The sequence below is a fragment of the Vigna angularis genome, chromosome 9, assembly GCF_016808095.1.
Source record: "Vigna angularis cultivar LongXiaoDou No.4 chromosome 9, ASM1680809v1, whole genome shotgun sequence".
Taxonomy (NCBI): domain Eukaryota; kingdom Viridiplantae; phylum Streptophyta; class Magnoliopsida; order Fabales; family Fabaceae; genus Vigna; species Vigna angularis.
Genome location: NC_068978.1, coordinates 27,864,832 through 27,885,741, shown reverse-complemented (window position 1 = coordinate 27,885,741; position 20,910 = coordinate 27,864,832). Strand labels below are relative to the sequence as shown.

At 37.2% G+C, this 20,910-nt stretch overlaps 2 protein-coding genes across 11 annotated transcripts; one reads left to right on the top strand and one right to left on the bottom strand.

Moving 5' to 3' along the window:
• Window positions 1-29: 29 nt before the first annotated feature.
• On the top strand, window positions 30-13,613 carry LOC108346739 (disease resistance protein RUN1). 2 transcript variants are annotated; one of them, XM_017585792.2, is made up of 5 exons: window positions 30-530; window positions 7,011-8,109; window positions 8,412-8,693; window positions 8,784-9,548; window positions 12,709-13,613. In XM_017585792.2, exons 1-5 carry the CDS (start codon window positions 34-36, stop codon window positions 13,288-13,290), a joined length of 3,225 nt encoding a protein of 1,074 aa, XP_017441281.2. In that variant the 5' UTR covers window positions 30-33; the 3' UTR covers window positions 13,291-13,613. The 2 variants fall into 2 exon arrangements, with proteins under 2 accessions (XP_017441281.2, XP_052724515.1); XM_052868555.1 differs by lacking the exon at window positions 12,709-13,613 and adding an exon at window positions 9,851-10,363.
• Window positions 12,559-20,402, bottom strand: LOC108347352 (TMV resistance protein N). Of its 9 annotated transcripts, XM_052868559.1 has the most exons (10): window positions 19,717-20,398; window positions 17,515-18,616; window positions 17,224-17,359; window positions 17,084-17,136; window positions 16,196-16,957; window positions 15,076-15,701; window positions 14,461-14,631; window positions 14,037-14,339; window positions 13,118-13,165; window positions 12,559-13,009 (listed from the first exon to the last, which is right to left on the bottom strand). In XM_052868559.1, exons 1-6 carry the CDS (start codon window positions 20,202-20,204, stop codon window positions 15,231-15,233), a joined length of 3,012 nt encoding a protein of 1,003 aa, XP_052724519.1. In that variant the 5' UTR covers window positions 20,205-20,398; the 3' UTR covers window positions 12,559-13,009; window positions 13,118-13,165; window positions 14,037-14,339; window positions 14,461-14,631; window positions 15,076-15,230. The 9 variants fall into 9 exon arrangements, with proteins under 9 accessions (XP_052724519.1, XP_017442002.1, XP_017442003.1 ...); XM_017586513.2 differs by having other exon boundaries at window positions 13,118-13,206; window positions 17,084-17,359; window positions 19,717-20,397; XM_017586514.2 differs by having other exon boundaries at window positions 17,084-17,359; window positions 19,717-20,397.
• Window positions 20,403-20,910: the final 508 nt, after the last annotated feature.

Here is a 20,910-nt window from a genome sequence, read left to right as displayed (position 1 = left end):
ACTGGCTTGGTCGTTTTTCATCGAATTCAACCAATGCCTTCTTATTCTTCGTCGCCATCCTTCTCAAAATCAAGATCAAAATCAAAATCAAAACCCCAGTTCACATATGATGTCTTCATCAGTTTTAGGGGAGAAGACACTCGGAGGAATTTCGTTTCCCATCTCTATTCTGCCCTCAAAGACACTGGAGTCAACGCTTTTCTGGACGATGAGAAGCTTGATAAGGGAGAAGAGCTGACATCTGAACTGTTGCATGCAATAGAAGGATCTCAGATAACCATCATTGTTTTCTCCCATAACTACATTCACTCTACATGGTGTCTTGATGAACTCCTCAAAATCATGGAATGCCATGCTTTTAGAGGACAAGTGGTTATGCCAGTGTTTTATGATATTGGCCCCTCATTTTTACGTGACACCCAACATATTTCTTTCGAAGTCATTTCTGACCAACAGAACAAGATAAAACAATGGAAGAAAGCCCTGACACAAGCAGCAAATTTATCAGGTTGGGATTTGAAACATTACAGGTAAGCAATCTATTCTGTTTTATTATTATTATTATTATTATTATTATTATTATTATTATTATTATTATTATTATTATTATTATTATTATTATTATTAAAGTTCAGCACCAGCACTGAAAGAAGTAAAATCTGAGTGAAATTTCCCCGAGTCAATGTTTGCATTAGAAGAATGTTTGTGTAGAAGTAGAGAGATAGTATACAAGAGGCTGATATGACCTACTAATATCATTCCCTTGTAAGCTACCTCTTGGAGTAAATCCCATGAAGGCTTTTATTGTGATACTTTGCTGTTATGTTAGGGGCTGGCGAGTTTACGAGAGAAGAAGATATAGGAGAGAGAAAGAAGGGGAACGTACGGTAGAGAAACAGAGCTGAACGAGTAGGGCAATGACGAGCGTCCTAAGCGAGTGGATGCAACGATGAGCGTTCTAACTGACAACAGGCCGAACGATAGGAGGTAGAGAAACAGAGAGTTGAACGAGTAGGGCAACGACGAGCGTCCTAAGCGAGTGGAGGCAACGACGAGCGTCCTAACTGACAACAGTTAGGACGGGCGGGAAAGTCATTAGGAAGTTAGTACGTACTTTAGTATAGTATAGAAATAAATATAGTAAATAAGGATAGAAATATTCTTACCAGATAATTATAATAAATAGGTATAATTACTATTATTCTTTACCTTTTTGGGAAGGAGTGATTAGTATTAATAAAGGAGGAACCTAGGGTTTAGAGGGAGTTTTTTGGGAAAGGAGTTTTGTAAGAGAGGTTAGGCTCTCAGGTAACTGACGGAGACCCTGCTCCCAGTTATTGGTTGTTTATTGTGATACCGATATTTCCATTTAATAAAGAGGTTTATTCAGTCAAATTACCATTGTTTATTGCTTGTGAGAGTGTGAAAGGTTGTATTTGGTTAGTTCACGTACTCAGGTAGGTAACAATTGGTCCGACCTGCCAGATCTATAGGTACGGATCTTAATAGAGACGAGAGAGATACATCATGGAGGGAAGAGTGAATGTTGTCAAAGGAAGGTTGGAGGTAATAGAAATCTCCATGGGAGGACTAGAGGCAGCAGTCCAGGAACTGGTGAAGGTGATGGGAGAGCGAGGTCGACGACATGAGGGAAATTCTGATGGAAGTCAGGGGTCGGTCAACGGGAGAAGGAATGAGGAGGACGAGAGGGATGGCGGCAGGCTAGATGGTGGACACCGAGAGGAGCAACCGTATTGGAGGAGAAGGGTAGACTTACCCATCTTCGAAGGAAGCGACCCATTGAATTGGATCTATAGAGCAGACAAATTCTTTGAACTACAAGGAGTGTCGGAGGAAGAAAAGTTGTGCCTAGCCTATATCAGCATGGAGGGAATCGCGGGACACTGGTTCAGGTTTTGGAGGGAGAAGGCTAGGAACCGCACGTGGACAGGATTAAAGGAGTCGTTGGTGATCCGTTTCGGAGGAAGAAACCGAGGACCCGTCTTCGAGAGACTGGCGGCCTGTAAACAATCAGGGACCGTGGAAGAATACATCCAAGAATTCGAAGTATTGGCCGGCCAAGCAGAAAAAATACCTGATGCACAACTGATGGGATACTTCATGGCAGGATTGTAGGAGGGGATCCGTAATCAACTCAGATTGCTGGACCCGAGGGAATTGATGGATGTAATGAGACTGGCAAAGGACGTGGAAGAGTTCCAAGGGGGCACAAAGGCGGGAGGTGGAAACATAAGCAAGAGCCAGACGTGGGGAAAACCGAGCGGTTCAGTAATGAGGACGGACCCCAGTCGGCATAATCAGAACCGAACGGGAATCACAGAGAGGGAGCGGACGGGAGGAAAGGAAGGAAACCCGAGGAGAGAAGGAGAACGATCGTTCCCAAACAACCAAGGAAGGAACGTGCGGGATTTACCGTACGCTGAATATGTCAAACCAAGGGAAGAAGGGAGGTGTTTCAGGTGTGAGGGACCGTTCGGTCCAGGCCATCATTGTCCGGAAAGGAGCCTTCGGATGCTGATACTGGCAGAAGACGAGGAATCAAGCGGGGAAGAAGAAGCTGAGACCGAACTCGACCAAATGGAGCTATCGGCTTTCTCGGCAGGGGGCTCACCCAACCCAGAACGATGAAATTGCATGGACAGCTAGGGACGAAACAGGTACTGATTTTGATTGACAGTGGCGCCAGCCACAACTTCATAAAAAGAGAATTGGTAGAGGAACTGGCATTACCCGTAGTAGATACGCCACCCTATAGGGTGAGTTTGGGGGATGGGCAGAGAAAGGAGACGAGGGGGTGTTGTGAAGAAGTAATGATTCGCATGGGAGAGGCGGAGATCACCGAACGGTTCCACCTGTTTGAACTGGGCGGAGTTGACGTGATACTGGGGGTAGAATGGCTGGCTAAGCTGGGAGAAGTAACCTTAAATTGGGGCAAGCTAACCATGGTGTTCGATCAAGCAGGGAGGAACGTGACCATTAAAGGAGATCCTACTCTAACTCGGAGATTGGTGGAACCCGAAGCATTGTTCAAAATGAAAGAAGTAGAGGCTTGGTTGCTGGTGTGGGAGTTTGGGGCGATAGAAAAGGACGAGGGAAGAAAACCGAACGATCAGGGAGAAGGACCGTTCGGTCCGGAGATGACAAAGAAGCAGAAGCATGACATGAATCAAATTTTGGTTCGACACGCGAGCGTATTTCATGAGCCGAGCGGACTACCTTCAGATAGGGGCATGGTTCATCAAATTCCATTAAAGGAGGGTACGGATCCCGTGAATGTAAGGTCGTACCGTTACCCCCATGTGATGAAGGGGGAGATTGAGAAACAGGTGGCCGAAATGCTAAAAACGGGCGTCATAAGGTCGAGCAACAGTCTATATTCGAGCCCGATAATATTAGTAAAGAAGAAGGATGGCAGTTGGAGATTTTGTGTGGATTATAGGGCCCTTAACCGAGCCACGATACCCGATAAATTCACTATCCCACTGATAGAGGAATTGCTAGACGAACTGAGAGGGGCCAAATATTTTTCGAAAGTGGATTTGAAATCAGGCTACCACCAGATCCGAATGGGAGAAGGAGACATAGAGAAAACGACCTTTCAGACGCACCAGGGTCACTACGAATTCATGGTGATGCCGTTCGGCCTTACCAACGCACCAGCCACATTCCAGAGTGCAATGAACAGTCTGATGCAGCCTTACCTGCGGAAATTCGTATTGGTGTTCTTTGATGATATATTGGTGTATAGCCGATCCTGGGAGGAGCATTTAGAGCATGTGGGGACGGTGCTAAGGGAACTCGTGACGAATAGGTGGGTGGCCAACAGAAAAAAATGTGAGTTCGGTAAAACTCAGATCAGCTATCTGGGTCATCGGATATTTGCGAGAGGCGTAGAAATGGACGAGGACAAAGTAAGGGCCGTGATAGACTGGGAGAAACCTAAGACGGTGAAGGCTTTGAGGGGATTTCTGGGTCTGACAGGATACTATAGGAGGTTTGTGAAGGATTACGGGAAGATTGTCAAACCTTTGACCGACCTTCTTAAGAAAGGGCAGTTTACATGGACGGAGCAAGCAGAGGAGGCTATGTCAAGGTTAAAGAAGGCCATCACTACTGCACCAGTGCTGGTTCTACCTGATTTTGACCAACCGTTCCACATTGAGTGTGATGCATCGGGAAGAGGGGTAGGAGCGGTACTCATGCAAGGAAAGAAACCCATAGCTTTCTTTAGTAAAGCGTTATCAATGGGGACATTGAGTAAATCGATATATGAGAAGAAATTAATGGCGCTGGTTTTAGCCATACAACACTGGAGGCCCTACCTCTTGGGACAAAGGTTTGTGGTTCACACCGATCAAAGGAGCCTGAAGTACCTTTTGGAGCAGCGCATCACCATGCAGAATCAGCAGAATTGGATTGCGAAGCTCTTGGGTTATGACTTTGAAATTGTGTACAAATCAGGAGTCACCAACAAGGTAGCAGACGCCCTATCCCGGAAGGAAGAGGATGATCCACAGGAAGAAAAGGAATTGAGGGTTGTGGCCAGACCTTACTGGCAAGATTACAGGGAGATTCTGGAAGAAGTTGAGGCAGATGAAGAGTTAAAGAAGGTGATAGAAGATTTGAGAAAAGACCCCAACTCATATCCCTCGTTCACTTTGGAACACGAGCGGTTACACTATAAGGGGAGGCTTGTGCTGTCTGCCCGATCGGCCTAGGTGCCCAAGTTGATAGCAGAGTTTCATACCACGCAAACAGGAGGACACTCTGGGGTATACCGGACTTATCGCAAGGTAGCGCAATCTCTTTATTGGGTAGGAATGAAGAAAGTCGTAACTGACTTTGTAGCAAGCTGCCTGGTATGTCAACAACATAAATATCTGTCATCCTCTCCGCAGGGGTTGTTGCAACCTTTACCCATACCCAACGCCATTTGGGAGGAGATAAGCATGGATTTTATCGTTAAGTTGCCCAAGTCCCACGGGTATGATGCTGTGCTGGTGGTGGTAGACCGCCTCAGTAAATATGGACACTTCATACCATTGAAACATCCCTATTCCGCTCGAACCATAGCTGAAGTGTTTGTAAAGGAGATTGTCCGGTTGCATGGGGTGCCAATATCTATCGTGAGTGACAGGGATCCACTGTTCCTGAGTAATTTTTGGAAGGAGTTGTTTAAATTACAGGAAACTCAACTGAAGATGAGCACCGCCTATCATCCGGAATCCGATGGACAGACTGAGGTCGTGAATAGGGTATTGGAGGGTTATCTGAGATGCTTCTGCTCAAAACAACCAAAGGGATGGAGCATAGTACTACCCTGGGCGGAATATTGGTATAATACCAGTTATCAAGAGTCGGCGAGATGCACCCCGTTTGAAACAGTATATGGGAGGTCTCCTCCTTCACTACACAGGTTCGTTCCGGGGGAAACCTTGGTGGAAGCCGTCGACCAGGAGTTACAGACGAGGGATGAGGCGCTCAACCAGCTAAAATTCCATCTCGCCAGAGCTCAAGAACTAATGGTGAGGCAGGCCGACAACGCAAGAAGACCGTCTAATGTGGAGGTGGGAGATTGGGTGTATTTAAAGATCAGACCCCACCGACAGACATCGATATCGTCCACACTGCATTCTAAACTAGCCGCTCGGTATTTTGGACCTTTCCCGGTCATACAACAGATAGGAGAAGTGGCATTTAAGTTGCAACTGCCCGAAGCCGCACGGATTCATCCAGTGTTCCATGTGTCGCAATTAAAGAAAGTCATGGGGGAGAACCGTGTGGAGAAAGAGCTACCCATAGACTTAGAGATGGAGGGACCGTCGTCCTGGCCGATCAGAGTTCTGGAAAAAAGGCAGGTGCAACAAGGAGAGGACGAATGGCAGGAAGTGTTGATCGAATGGCAAGAGGGAGGACCGGACGGGGCAACATGGGAAGATGCCGTAACCATCCGAGATCAATATCCAAACTTCAACCTTGAGGGCAAGGTTGATCTTCAAGAGGTGGGTAATGTTAGGGGCTGGCGAGTTTACGAGAGAAGAAGATATAAGAGAGAGAAAAAAGGGGAACGTACGTTAGAGAAACAAAGCTGAACGAGTAGGGCAACGACGAGCGTCCTAACTGACAACAGGCCGAACGGTAGGAGGTAGAGAAATACAGAGCTGAACGAGTAGGGCAACGACGAGCGTCCTAAGCGAGTGGAGGCAACGACGAGCGTCCTAACTGACAACAGTTAGGACAGGTGGGAAAGTCATTAGGAAGTTAGTACGTACTTCAGTATAGTATAGAAATAAATATAGTAAATAAGGATAGAAATATTCTTACCAGATAATTATAATAAATAGGTATAATTACTATTATTCTTTACCTTTTTGGGAAGGAGTGATTAGTATTAATAAAGGAGGAACCTAGGGTTTAGAGGGAGTTTTTTGGGAAAGGAGTTTTGTAAGAGAGGTTAGGCTCTCAGGTAACTGACGGAGACCCTGCTCCCAATTATTGGTTATTTATTGTGATACCGATATTTCCATTTAATAAAGAGGTTTATTCAGTCAAATTACCATTGTTTATTGCTTGTAAGAGTGTGAAAGGTTGTATTTGGTTAGTTCACGTACTCAGGTACGTAACATGTTATACCATAAAATTCTTCACGTGGGCTTAAGGGTAGGTCAAAAATTGAACATTAATATATTGAGAAGTATATTTTATATTTCGGAATATGTGAACTGAGAGCAATTTTGGATGAAGAAAGTTGAGTCCTAGTTATGAATATAGTCTTAGAGGAGTCCAGTATAGTTTATGAAACCACACACATCAATTTGCTATTTACGAGATTTCTGATGTACTTGTAAAAGATTTAGTATAAGTGCTTCTTCTATGAACACTGCTACAGAAAGTGTTTCTGAGGTTGTATACAATTGAAATTTTATTCGAAGCTTATAATCTTTTGACAATTTGTGTCCATTCTCATTTTGGGTTATTTTTTGTTGCAGAAATGAAAATAATCTTATGAAGGAAATTGTTTGTAAGGTTTTGAAAAGACTGGATAGAACATACTTGTCTATCACAAACTTTCCAGTTGGACTAGAATGTCGTCTGCAGCATGCTATTGACTTTATTAGAAATAAAAAAATAGGAACCTGTATATTAGGGATTTGGGGAATGGGAGGGATTGGCAAAACAACCATAGCCAAATCCATTTACAATGAAATTCGTCATGAATTCAAATATAGAAGTTTTCTTGCAAATATTAGAGAAGTTTGGGGAGGAGATCGGGGCCCAATTGATTTGCAAGAACAGCTTCTTTCAGATATCCTTAAAACAACAAAGACGAACGTGCATAGCATTGATTGGGGAAAAGGAAAGATCAAAGAAATGCTTTGCACAAAAAAGGTACTTGTTGTTCTTGATGATGTGAACATCTTTGAACAATTAAATGCATTATGTGGAAATCGTAATGAAATCAGTCGAGGAAGTGTAATAATCATTACCACCAGAAACGTACGTCTACTCAAAGAGATTGGAGTTGACTATGTGCACGGAGTCGAGAAAATGAATAAAATTGAGTCCCTTGAGCTTTTTAGTTGGCATGCTTTTAGGAGAGCAAATCCAACTAGGGACTTTTTTGAAGTCTCAAAGGAAGTAATCACATACTGCGGAGGCCTACCACTAGCTCTTGAAGTTCTTGGATCTTACTTATACAAGAGAAGCAAAGAAGAGTGGCAAAGTGTGTTATCAAAACTAAAAGAAATACCAAATGATAAAATACAAGAGAAATTGAAAATAAGCTATGATGGTTTATCAGATCATATGGAGAAGGACATATTCCTTGACATATGCTGCTTCTTTATTGGTAAGGACAGAGGCTATGTCACAGAGATACTAAATGGTTGTGGGCTTCATGCTGATATTGGAATACCAGTACTAGTAGAAAGGAGCCTAATCAAAGTTGAGAAGAATAACAAGCTCGGAATTCATGATTTACTACGTGATATGGGAAGAGAAATTGTTCGTCAAAGTTCACCGCTACGACAAAAGCGCAGTAGATTATGGGTTCATGATCACGTACTTGATATATTGACAGAACATACCGTAAGAACTTTCTGTAACTATTTTAAAATTTCAATCATCCATTGTGATCTTATCAAGAACATAGTAACACATTCTGTTTTTATTTTTTCAATCATATTGTTTTTCTTAATCTTTTGGGTGAAAGCCGTAGGACTGTTAATTTTTGGGTTTTGAATGTGTTTGTCTTGGTAACGCACACTATATGCATGCTGAGGCTATAGGCTTTCTGAAAACAGCCTATAGCTTATTACCTTTCTACTTGAAAATAGCATATGGTTAGCTTCATTGAATTGTCAAATTTTCCTGTGCTTATTTGATTACAGGGAACAGAAGCCATTGAGGGATTAGCTTTGAAATTGCATAGACATGGAAGAGTTCACTTCAGTGCCGAAACATTTGAGAACATGAAAAGACTGAGAATTTTGCAATTTGATCATGTCCAACTTGCTGGAGATTATGGGCATATTTCCAAACAATTGACATGGGTCTATTGGCGAGGATTTTCATTAAAATACATACCTGACAACTTTTATCAGGGAAAAGTAGTTGCTATTGACATGAAACACAGTAATCTTAAGCTAGTATGGAAGGAGCCCCAACGACAGGTATATCATCAACAGAGTTTTCTATGGTGAGCGTACTAATTGTTTCCCCCATCTACTTTACTAATACTCTTCTAAATATATCTCTTGCAGATACTGCAAAGTCTAAAGTTCATCAATCTTAGTCATTCCAAGTTCTTAACAAAGACCCCTGACTTTTCAAAACTACCAAATCTTGAGAGAGTCATTCTAAAAGATTGTCCAAACTTGTCTGAGCTGCACCATTCCATTGGAGATCTGCCTAATCTTCTTATTTTAAATTTGAAGGACTGTAAATGCCTTCGGAATCTCCCAGTGATAAAATCGAAGTCTTTAAGAGTACTCATCCTTTCTGGTTGTTCAAAGATCGACAAGTTAGAAGAAGAAATAGTGCAGATGGAATCGTTAACAACTCTAAGGGCAGAGAATACTAGCCTAACACAAGTGCCATTTTCTATAATAAGATTAAAAAAGATTGGGTTTATATCACTTTGTGGATATGAAGGATTAGCAAGTGTTTTGTTTCCTTCTATCATATGGTCTTGGATGTCACCAACAACAGGTCGTGTATCCTCTATGCAATCATTTGGAAGCATGTCAACATCTTTAGTCTCTGTACATCTACAGGATAATAATTTGGTTAACCTACTATCAAAGCTTAGTGAGTTTTCAAAACTTCGAAGCATTTGCGTGCAATGTAACTCAGATCTTCAACTAACTCAAGAATTAAGAAGAATAGTGGATGACTTCTGCAAATTACATTCTGCGATGGAAACAACCTATGCACCACAAATTTCAGAAAATTCTATGGTATCTCGTTTAATTGGATTTGGAAGTCACTACCAAGTCATGGATATGCTTAGCAATGATATGACAGAGGTTCATTCTATCTCTCTAATCTCTCGCCTGTCTTTTTCTTTGTGTGTGTGACTCATATTAACTTCCTTATTTTTTTAGAGAGCATTGGATAACCTTTACTTGGAAAAATGGCATATGCTTCACTTTTTTGGCATTTAGCTTGGTTGGGAGCACTGCTCTATCACTTCTATTACAAACTGAATCTAATAAAATATTTCAGTAGATACATTGAGAAAAATTTACGTTGATGCTTACTTCTCTTGTTATAAATGAGCACATTATTTTCTTAGGAAGACAACAAAATCTATTTCATATTTTTTCAGTGTACTTTACTGCTTCAGAGAAAAGAAGAAGAATAGTTTCTCCTATAAGGTTCTCCTCTTAGTTATTTTTCTGATTTCTGGGGAGAGGAGAGTATTGTAATTTTCTTTCCTTGAGTAAAATTAAATTATTGTCTATTATCTGTTTATTCATCTTATCATCTTTTATTTTAGTTGAGATAGTTTAGCTGGGACTTCATATGTTCTTACTCTCCTAATTCATATTACACCTACACATCGTGGAAGTTCTAAAGGTTCTTATTGTAACAAGAATATAGTATTGTTCATATTTTAAGTGTGTCCTACTTCAACCCATCATCAATATAAAAATAATATTGAAGACACCTACACTTTAAAGTATGTTCGTGTGTCCATTGGTGACCCACTTCTACTTCAGAATTTACCTACTACTTCAGAATTTACCTAATCAACCCATCATCAATATAAAAATAACAATATTGAAGGACACCCTGAATTAATCATCAATATAAAAATAACAAAGGCCTTGAGAATGATGTTCCTTGAGAATGATTGTTCAAAGTAAGCAAAGGCCTTGAGAATGATGTTCCTGAAAGTTCAAAGTAAGCAAAAAAAAGCAAAAAAAGGCCTTAAGAATGAAGGTAAGCAAAAAAAGGCCTTAAGAATGAAGGAGCTACATTGAGAATGATCTTCCTGAAAGTTCAAAGTAAGCAAAAAAAGGCTTTAAGAATGAAGGGAGGTAAATCAATAGGACATTTTGAGAATGATGTTACTGAAAGTTCAAAGTAAGCAAAGACCTTGAGAATGGAGGGAGGTAGATCAATAGGACATAACTCTAGTGGGAGTTAAACTCATGGTAGATCAAAGTTTTTAAGTAAAAATCATTTCAAATGCTACCATTGTGACAAGAGAAGACATGCAAAGAAAAATTATTGACATAAGAAGAATGGAGAAAAGAACTTTGAAGCATGAGTCTCACAAGGTTATGTTGCAAGTACCTCAAAAGAGGGAGATATTACGGTGAGTGAAGCAGTAGTTAGCACTAATGGTGCAAAACAATTACATGATTGGTGGATAGTGGATTTAGGTGCAACTTGGCACATACATTCAATATGGTATAGAGCTATAGTTTAGAGTCTATCCCAGTGAAACTTGTTTGTCAGGCATATTGTTCCCCGCTATCAAGTGTTATGCCATTAATGTCTAGTCTCAAACACGAGATGTATATACCTCAATTATTAGCTTTGGTTACAACATATTGAGTGAAAACCGTTGTAATTATTACAATAAGTTTGATGAGAACGATTTTATCATCTTGTTGTTACATGTAGATGACATAGTGGTAGGCCTAAACAAAGCTTGAATTTAAGAATTGACGCATAGTTGGATAAGAAGTTTGATATGATTAGTAAACAAGATTTTAGGGATGTAAATTATCCAAGAAAAAAAGGATAAGAAGATTTGGTTTTCTCATAATAATTACAAAAAATCTTGTGATGATTCAAAATACAAGATTGCAAGAAATTTTTTTGACTTATTTCTTGTCAATTGAAAGTTACCCTCAAGTATGAGTCCTAACAATTAAGTAGATAAGATGAAAATATATTGAGTATTGTATGCATTAGCAATAGAAAATATTATATACGTCGAGATATATACAAGACCAAACATCTTATAAGCAATGAGAGTGGTTAGTAGATTCATGAAAATCCTAACGGAGAGAATTGAAGTGCTACTTAGATAATCCTTAAATAAGCCAAAGAGATATACTACTGACTTTGTGTTTATACTTCCAAGAGGGGTAGTAAGTTGGTTATGGTAGTAAGTTGGTTATCCAAGTTACAACATGTTATAGCTTTGTCTACTACAAAAGTTGAGTACAAGGCAACTACTCAAGCATGTAAGGAAACTATTTAGATTCAAAGGTTAATGGATCAAGTCAAGCACAAGCAACAAAATCTTGTTGTATATTAATCAAAAGGCCTTTGCACATTGTAAGAAATCTTGTCTTTTACTCCAAGACAAAGCACATAGGTATACGCTACCACTTTGTTTGAGAAGTAGTAGAGAAAGGAATCGTGAATATGCAAAAGATTCACATCAATGAAAACCTGACCAATGTTATGACAAATTCCATTAGCATTGACAAGTTTATGAGAGTTTGATACTACTGTGACTTTTCAGAAAAATAGACAACATGATGACAAAGAATAAAGCATGATGTAAAAATTTAATTAATTTCATCAAAATCTTCAAGTGAGAAAATGTGAAAGGAGAAATTCATATCGGAGAAAATTTACTTTGATGCTTGCCTTTCTTGTTATAAAAAAAGCAAAATGTTTGCTTAGCAAGACATCAAAATCTCTTCCTTTTCTTGTATACTGCTTTGATGTTTTAGTGGTTGAGAGAAATATTATGAAAAGAAGAACAATTTTTCTTTCAAGGTTCTCCATGTCATTGTTTTTCCTATTATTTTCTCCTTCAAGTTAGACAGAAGAGTGTTTTAATTTTCTTTCCTTTAGTGAGATTACATTACTCCGTTACCCAACAAAAATCTCTTTTTTCAAATGGGAGCTATGATGGGGAATCTTATTTTGGAATTGTCAATGACAAAATCTTAAAACTCAATGCACAAGTATTACCTTGAACAAATTTATGGTTTGAGATGATCAAATTTTATTGTAAGCGGGTATCATAAATAAAGTAGTGCATGTAGAAATCTCACCTAACTGTTGACTGAATTCATTTCAATCCGTTTACCTTATCTAATTTTTATGCTGTACACTTTTGTTCCTGAACAGACACTATAGTGGCACAAAATATCCACTTGAATTGAATAGCATATAAATACGTAAATGACTAAGATTTAGTTCATGATACAGGTCCTGAAAACCCATAGTTCCAGTGATTTTCTCCTTCCAGGAGACAAGTATCCTTATTGGTTAACCTATACAGGGGAAGATTATTCAATACCTTTTCAAGTGCCTGATGATAGTGATTGCCCAATGAAGGGGATGATTTTGTGTGTTGTTTGTTCATCAACCCCCGATAACATGGCAACTGAAAGTCTTGCTAGTGTATTCATCTTTAATTACACAAAGAACACCATTCAGATATACAAGCAAACAGCAACAATGTCTTTTAGTGATGAAGATTGGGTAGGCATAATATCAAATCTAGGACCTGGTGACAATGTCGACATTTTCGTAAGTTTTGAGCATGGAATGACAATAAAGAAAGCAGGTGTCTATCTAATATTTAGTCAGTCAATTGAAACACAAAGTGCATCACCTGAACAGAGCACACATCCATCAGGAGAAGGGAGTGCGCAATCATCTCCTGAAGTACAAATAGAACCATCTCATAATATCCAAATGGAGCTACCAAAGAAGCCAAAGAAAAAAAAGAAAAAAATAACTTCAAAAAGTGCAAAGAAAATGAAAGCATGTTTATGCTTCAAGTAGAACTTTTTTTTATTGCACATTAAACAGTCATCATGTGGGATTTAAGTGTTTCCAGTCGAGTGTATTAATAAAATATTCTTTTCAAGAAAAAAACATTGTTTTGTATGTACATAATTTAAATTATATATATATATATATATGAAAATAAATCAAATTACACTATATAACTTTTATTTACATCGGTTAATCTATTAAATCATCTTTTCTAAATTCATAACTAGTTTGAAAGTTCTCTTTACAAATTATATATGCACAATTTTATATTAATATAAAGTTATCTGATATCTTAAATAAATCAAATCGAAATCAGTGTAGTCTAATGTATACTTTTAAAAATTTGAAATTTTAACAAAAATTTGATATGGATAATCATTATTATTTTTGTTCAAATTTAATCTGAGTAATCATGATTACGATTGTTCAAATTTAACAAAATTTATAAGGATAGAAATTATAATTTAACAATTAGATCAACAAAGTTAATTTTTTTTATAAAGTTATTTACAGTCTAACATTTAACAAAAACTACGCCTATCTAATTTGACTTTACATTTTTTGGAAAACTTTGTGTAATATACTGCTGTTCTAACTTCAAGCACAAGTTTCTAATATCTTCTCTGTGTATTTTCTAATACTCGACTGAAAGGGTCAAATAAAACAATATTTGTACGTAAACGTCATTATCAATGAACTACATTTTATTGTCATCTGAGGATTATAAGAGATTTTGGATCTTTAGGTAGTACCTTAAATTTAGATTGGAACCCCCTTGATACTTGAGATTATCATAAGCTTGATACAACAGGATACTATTGTGCAAGTCTAGGATAGAAAAGCATGTTCGTTGGGTATTGTAGCCATTTCTCCTATGTGAAGTTGAAAAATTGAAGAATCGGATTCTGAGGAAGTTGTCTTGTGAATTGGTAATGTATGCAGACACGGGCAGGGTATCTCTATGTAGAGGAAGGCATATGGATAAACCGCCGGCAATGCTTCTAACGAGATTTCCTAAGCAGCAAAACTCTTAACTTATCAAGCTTCACCTGCATCTATCCCAGAGTTTTGCGGATCAGTCCACATTTAAAAAGTAAAAGTAAAAACATCATTTTAAAATGTAAAATTTGGCCCAATTTCATCTAAGTATACTTTGTCAAATACTAGCAGTATTACCACTTATTGTTGGATAATGTTGTATTCCTTAAAATTTGAAAATGCCTCTAAGCCAAATCAGAGCTTACATTCCAACCAACATATGTAAATAACTTAAGCTTGAGAGAATATTGCCATTTTCTCCACAGCAGTGACAACATCATTCTGTTTCAGAGCTGAGCGAGAGAAAGCCTGTCAAAAAAATTTATTTTATATAACAATGAATCAATTAATCAGATCTAGTAGCACTAATAACTAAGCAGAATTAAAATTCAGGTTCAATCCTTACCCTGTAATTTTCATCATTGAAAGTTAAAGGCAAATAAGAGAAGTCTCATTAGAGTAAACAAGTATATTATACCCCATAAAACATCAATACCCAACTGCATATATAAAATACATACTAACTAAAACAAGAGTTAGGAAATAATAGAGGATACACACATCCTGTAAATGAACGATCTTCATCTGCTGAAAATTAGATACATACAACAATGTGCATGCACAAAAATTTCCTTCGGAAAATAGAAAGAAAAAAACAACTATTTGCATTTCTTTTTCTTCCATCTTTTAAATTTTACACAAAAAGTGCTACAATAAATTAATATTATTTGCTACGATTCTTATGCATCATACCTTGAGAAACCATGAGGCTAGCACAACGGGTAAGAAAGATTGAGGAATGTTTGTAACATAGATATCCCTCCTCTCCCCATGAATAGGAATAGGTATCCCAGACTGACTTTGGCTGTCCGGGCAAAATTGGCTGAAGCCTCTACCCTTCTGAAATCTTATATTAAAATTTTCTTTATAAATCTTTCAAAGACGTTTTTCTTTGGTTCCTTCTTTGGCTCAGGAGAAGGTTTGACTTCCTTATCAATTGATTCATCACACATTAGATAGATAACTGTCTTCTTGACCTCCAATCCATGGCCAAAATTCACAAAAATCTCCACCTTGTCTCCAGGGCCTGAATGTGATATTATGCCCTGCCAATCTAGATCATTAAAGGAAAATACCGTCTCTCGCTTGAATAACTGGATAGTGTACCTTGTGTAATTAACCATTAAAACACTAATAAGATATTCAGTTGCTGTGATTTCAGGGGCTGATAAATAAACTACACACAAAGCCATTCCTTTCATGCGACAATCCTCTGGCACAGTGAAATACACTGAATTTCCCTCACCCATATGGGCCAACCAAAAAGGATCATTGTCACCTGGGAGAAAAGCATCACAAGACTCGCTGGTTGCCAATCCCTGTATCATGCGAAAAAAGTTTAGCCATTTATGTAATTGTTATATTCAAAATGGATTCCTACAATCATTATTTTGTCATTCCAGGCTTTTTAACAATATAACAACATAATGCATAAATTAAAACATTGTTATGATAACTAACTCAAAAATTTGGATAATAGTTTTGTTGTGTACTCTATAACAAATCATTAGGATGCATTTCTGTATATATCACACAGGTCTTTCAACCTGTTTTTCTCTGGGAGTATAAGAAACATGAAGCAAGCATGGCAGGAAGAAAGTGGGAATCAATTTCCTAGTGCTTCATATGAGAATGATCACTTGGCTTATTGAGTATTAAAATAAAGTATTTTTAAATGAAGCCGTGTGATTAGAGAAGGAAAAAGAACTAAAAGAACCAGAACATTTAAGTTTTATTTAGATATGTCATGTTCACTTAAGTAATAGCTAAATTGAAAAGTGAAGGAAAGCAGACAAAGGAAAAGGGAAGGAACCTCAGATATGCTAGCGCTTAGATTATTGAAGACTTCTTGATAACTTCCAATTCCAATCAAATAAGACCTAAAGTAATGATTTGATATTTGAGATGATATTTCGACCTGTGTAAAATTTACACTGTTGCCCAAAAGTGACCTTACTTGCATAGAAACTTGAGACTCTGTGTCACATTGAACCAAAACACTTCGTAGATTTGAGAGGCTGCTAAGCATTTGTTCAAGATCACCCAAACTATAACTTTGCATATCCATGGAAACTAGATTTGACGATGTGCTACAAAATGGATGAACATAAGATAGGGGATTCATTGTTGGCGACATCCAAGAACGAATGATAGAAGGGAAAACATTACGCGAAAATCCTTCAAATCCACATAGCGATATATAAACAATGCTTTTTGACTTTACTATTGAAAAGGGCACTTGTTTCATAGCAGTATTTTCAGCAATTAGTGTTGTCAAGGATTCCATCTGCACTATATCATCTTCTAATCTGTCAATCTTCAAACAACCTGAAAGGATGAGAGTTTTTACAGATTTCAACTTATAAACTCCCCTTGGCAGATTGCCAAGACTTTTACAGTCTTCTAAGTTTATCAGTAGAAGATTGCGGAGACCTCCTATGGACTTGTGTACCTTGCACAAACGTGGGCAATCTTTGAGAATAAGCTTTTCAAGATTTGGTAGTTTGGAAAAGTCAGGAGTTACAGTCAAGTACTTGGAGTGACTAAGATTGAGGATTTTTAGCCACCTCAAAATCTACAAGAAGATAGTTTTAGTTAGGAAAAAGATTAGAGAAGAAAAAAATTGAAACAGTGGTAAAGTGGAAAAAATTCCTAGATTAGTTAAATTGAGTTTTAAAAGAAAACGGAATGTGATACGTACCTGAGGTTCTTTCCAGAAAAGTTGAAGATTACTGTGTTTTAAATCAATCACAACTGCACCTTCCAGAAAAAAAAATTTAGGTATATATTTTGAAGGAAATCCTTGCCAACAAACCCACCTAAGTTGCTTAGAAAGATAACCATAATTTCCAGTAAGCTGTACATCATCAAGTTGCAACAGTCTCAATTTCTTCATTTCCTCAAAAGCATAAGCTTTGAAGCAATCTTTGCCAATGAAATCTGATTTCAGAGCCAATCCCTCAATAGTTTCAGTTCCCTGTGATGAAAAGAAAAAAGAAAAAGAAAAATGGAAACCTCTTTTGTTAGCTCACGATAAAGGTATACTTAAAGCTCAGCCTAACCACACATATATTGAATGTAAAAAGACGAAAACTTTCAAGTTTCAAAACTGTGTATAAAGAATGTACTTACTGTATTCTTTGTCAATACGTCAAGTACATCCTCACGAAACCACAATCGACTCCGCTTCCCAGGATCCTTTCTTGAACTCTCACAAATTATCTCTCTTCCCATGTCCCGTAGCAATTGATGCATTCCAAGTTTGTTGTTCTTTTCAACTTTTAAGAGACTACGCTCAATAAGAACTGTTATTCCAATGTCAGCATGTAACCCGCAACCATTCAGTATCTCTATAACATAGGCTTTGTCTTTACCAATAAAGAAACAACATACATCAAGAAATATATCCTTTTCCATGTCATCACATAAACCATCAAAGCTTATTCTTAATTTCTCTTGAACTTGATCATTGGGAATTTTTTCTAGTTTTAACAATACACTTTCCCAATCTTTCTTTGTCCTCTCTATTAAATAAGAACCAAGGACTTCAAGAGCTAGTGGTAGACCTCCACAATAAGCAACTACATTTCTTGCGAGCTCATCAAAGTCTTCTCTTGGTTTCGCTTCTCTGAAAGCATGCCAACTAAAAAGCTCAAGGGACTCATTTTTGTCCATTTCCTCCATTTTATAAACATAATCAACTTTAAGTAGGTCAAGTAGGTGTAGATCTCGAGTTGTAATGATTATTACACTTTCCTTACCAAACCATTTACGATTTCCACATAGATCTTTTAATTGGCCAAAATCATTCACATCGTCAAGTACAATGAACACCTTCTTTCTAGAAAGTCTGTTCTCGATGACAGTTGTTCCCATCCCAACACTATGTATCTTGACCTTTGTTTTTAGGACATCTGAAAGAAGTTTTTCTTGTAAGTGAACATGCCCTCTTCCATCTGTTTCACGAACTTCCCTAATATTTTCAATGAAACTCTTATCATTGAATCTACGATGAATTTGATTGTAGATGGCTTTGGCCATGGTAGTTTTGCCCGATCCACCCATTCCCCAAATTCCTATGGTGCAGACCTTGGCGGATTGATTTTCTATAATTCCAACCACTTCTTGCACACGGGATTCCAATCCAACAGGAAATTCAGTTATAGACAAGAGTGCGTAGTCTAGTTTTGTCAGTATGTCATCAACAATGTCCTTCACTAGTTTAGCTGTATTCCTTCAAATTCAATAACGAGTACAAACAATCAAAATAACGACGTACTAGAAAGATACTCTTTTGTTTTTTATAACAACCAATATTAACTCATTCACAAAAAACTAAGAAACTTAATTAATTTACTTAGTAGCGTTATATCAGTCCTAAATTTATATGTTCTTCCAAAATTCTTCCAATAATAACAAGACATGCTCCTATTCATTTTTCAAATACTTTTATTGGATTCATTTCTTGTAATCTCTCTCATATATATTGCTCTAATTTTATTAGATATGCATGTGAGCATGGAAGATTCCCAAAAACTGTTTTGTATACAAGGCAAAGTTAGGCTTCCAAAGAGTTTAAGACAGTTAGGTATTGCACTTATTATATGTTAAAGCAGCTATGTCTCAAATTAGGAAAAACTGAGTGAAAATTTAATGCAAGACACATTTCTAAATTACTACTAAACTCAAATTACTTAATTCTACACTAATTAAGAATGTTATGAAACTTCCTGCAATATTCTTTATTTCATAATTACATTCTACAAATTACAATAATTTAATATTTTAAAGGCAAATTAAGATTTTACACTGAAATAAATACATATATATGTGTGTATTTACACACCAAATTTTAAAACAATTTTGGTAAAATAATTTTGAAATTAATTAAGTTTTTTAAGTAACTCATATTTTTAATTGATTTTTTATTAAAAAATTTCATTATATTAAGTCTCAAAAATATCTTTCATTTTGGTTAAGAACCCTACTGTTCGCCATCCACTCATTTCTTTCCTCTGTCCTCTTCCAATTTCAAGTTACTCTTTTTCTCTTTAATCTCTTTCAACTATCCGATTAATTTGTTCCTTCTCTTCTCAAGAATGACCAAGTTTGAGGAGATTAGAGAGGGGAAAAAAGCAAGTTCATTGGTGAGTTGAAAAAGTAATGTTAGTGAAACATTTGTGGAGACAAATTTGGAAAACTTAGAGAAAAAAAAATGTCCAAGTGAAAATTAACAACTTCATTCAATTCAAAATTTGAAATCTTTTAAAAATATTAAAACTGCAGTATTAAGCTTAAAACTTGATGTATTACGTCTCAAACCCTGTGATGTACCTGTGATTCTTCACATCCCAACCAGAGAAATTTGCAGCTTTCTTGAGCACGTTTTTCCATCTCGACAACCCATACTCCCTATGCTCTTCGGAAAACTTTTTCTTCGCAGCAGCTTCCAAAGCCTCACGAAAGCGACCTTTGGGATTGCGTAGAATGGACGGTTCGACGCCGTGGAATATGGGCACAACGATTTGGCCGTAGGATTCGTTGCAATCGATTACTTTCTGAAGCTCGGTTAGACACCAAGTGGATTCGGTGTAGGTTTCGGAGAAAACGACGATCGCAATCTGAGAGGCTTCGATCGCTCGCGTTAGCTCCTCCAGCGGCGTTCCCTTGAGCAGATTCTCGTCGTCGAAGAAAGTGTTGACGCCGGCGTTGGAGAGGGCGCAGTAGAGATGCGAGACGAAGTCTCTGCGAGTGTCTCCTCCCCTGAAGTTGATGAAGACGTCGTAGATCCATTGGGGTTGTGATGATGAAGAAGAAGACATTAGGGTCAACAATTATGCAAAAACACGCAGAGAAACTTGCAAAAGTTGCTTACAAGAGAAACGCGATTGACTGCAGATGAACTTATAGTCTTGCTGGATTTCAGAAAGAAATTAAGTGTTGAATGAAGTTGAAATCAATAGAATTTTATCATTATTACCGGTTAATTTCCTAGTTCTTTTTATCGGTTAGTATGCTTTTCAAATTACTTCGATTTCTTTTTAAATTACCTAAAAGGTTAAGGGAGTCTCATACGAACGACTTTTGAACAAGTCTCAAATTGTGAAGATGAAGTCATAAGATGATTTTCATTAGGATTACTTTTAATTAATTATATACTTAATTTTTTATTACGTTGAAGTTGTGTATTTTGTTTAAAGATTTTTTTTAAAACAAAGTCGTTTTAGGTATAAACGACGTCTTTCAAAATAATTTACATTGAAGTTGTTTATTTTTATATGATAACTCTCATAAAATAAGTTTTATTGAAGTCATGATTAGGTAACTTTTGTCAAATTTTGGCAAAAAAAAAGAAACTCTTTATCGTAATACCATGTCATTAATCACAACTAAACTAAACACAAAACAAAGTCATTATATCTTAACTTCAATTCAATTTGTATTAAACTAAAGTTATCTTTATTTTAAGAAAAGATGACTTCTCTTATTAAATTTTATGAAAATTTTTAAATAAAGTTAATTATAAAG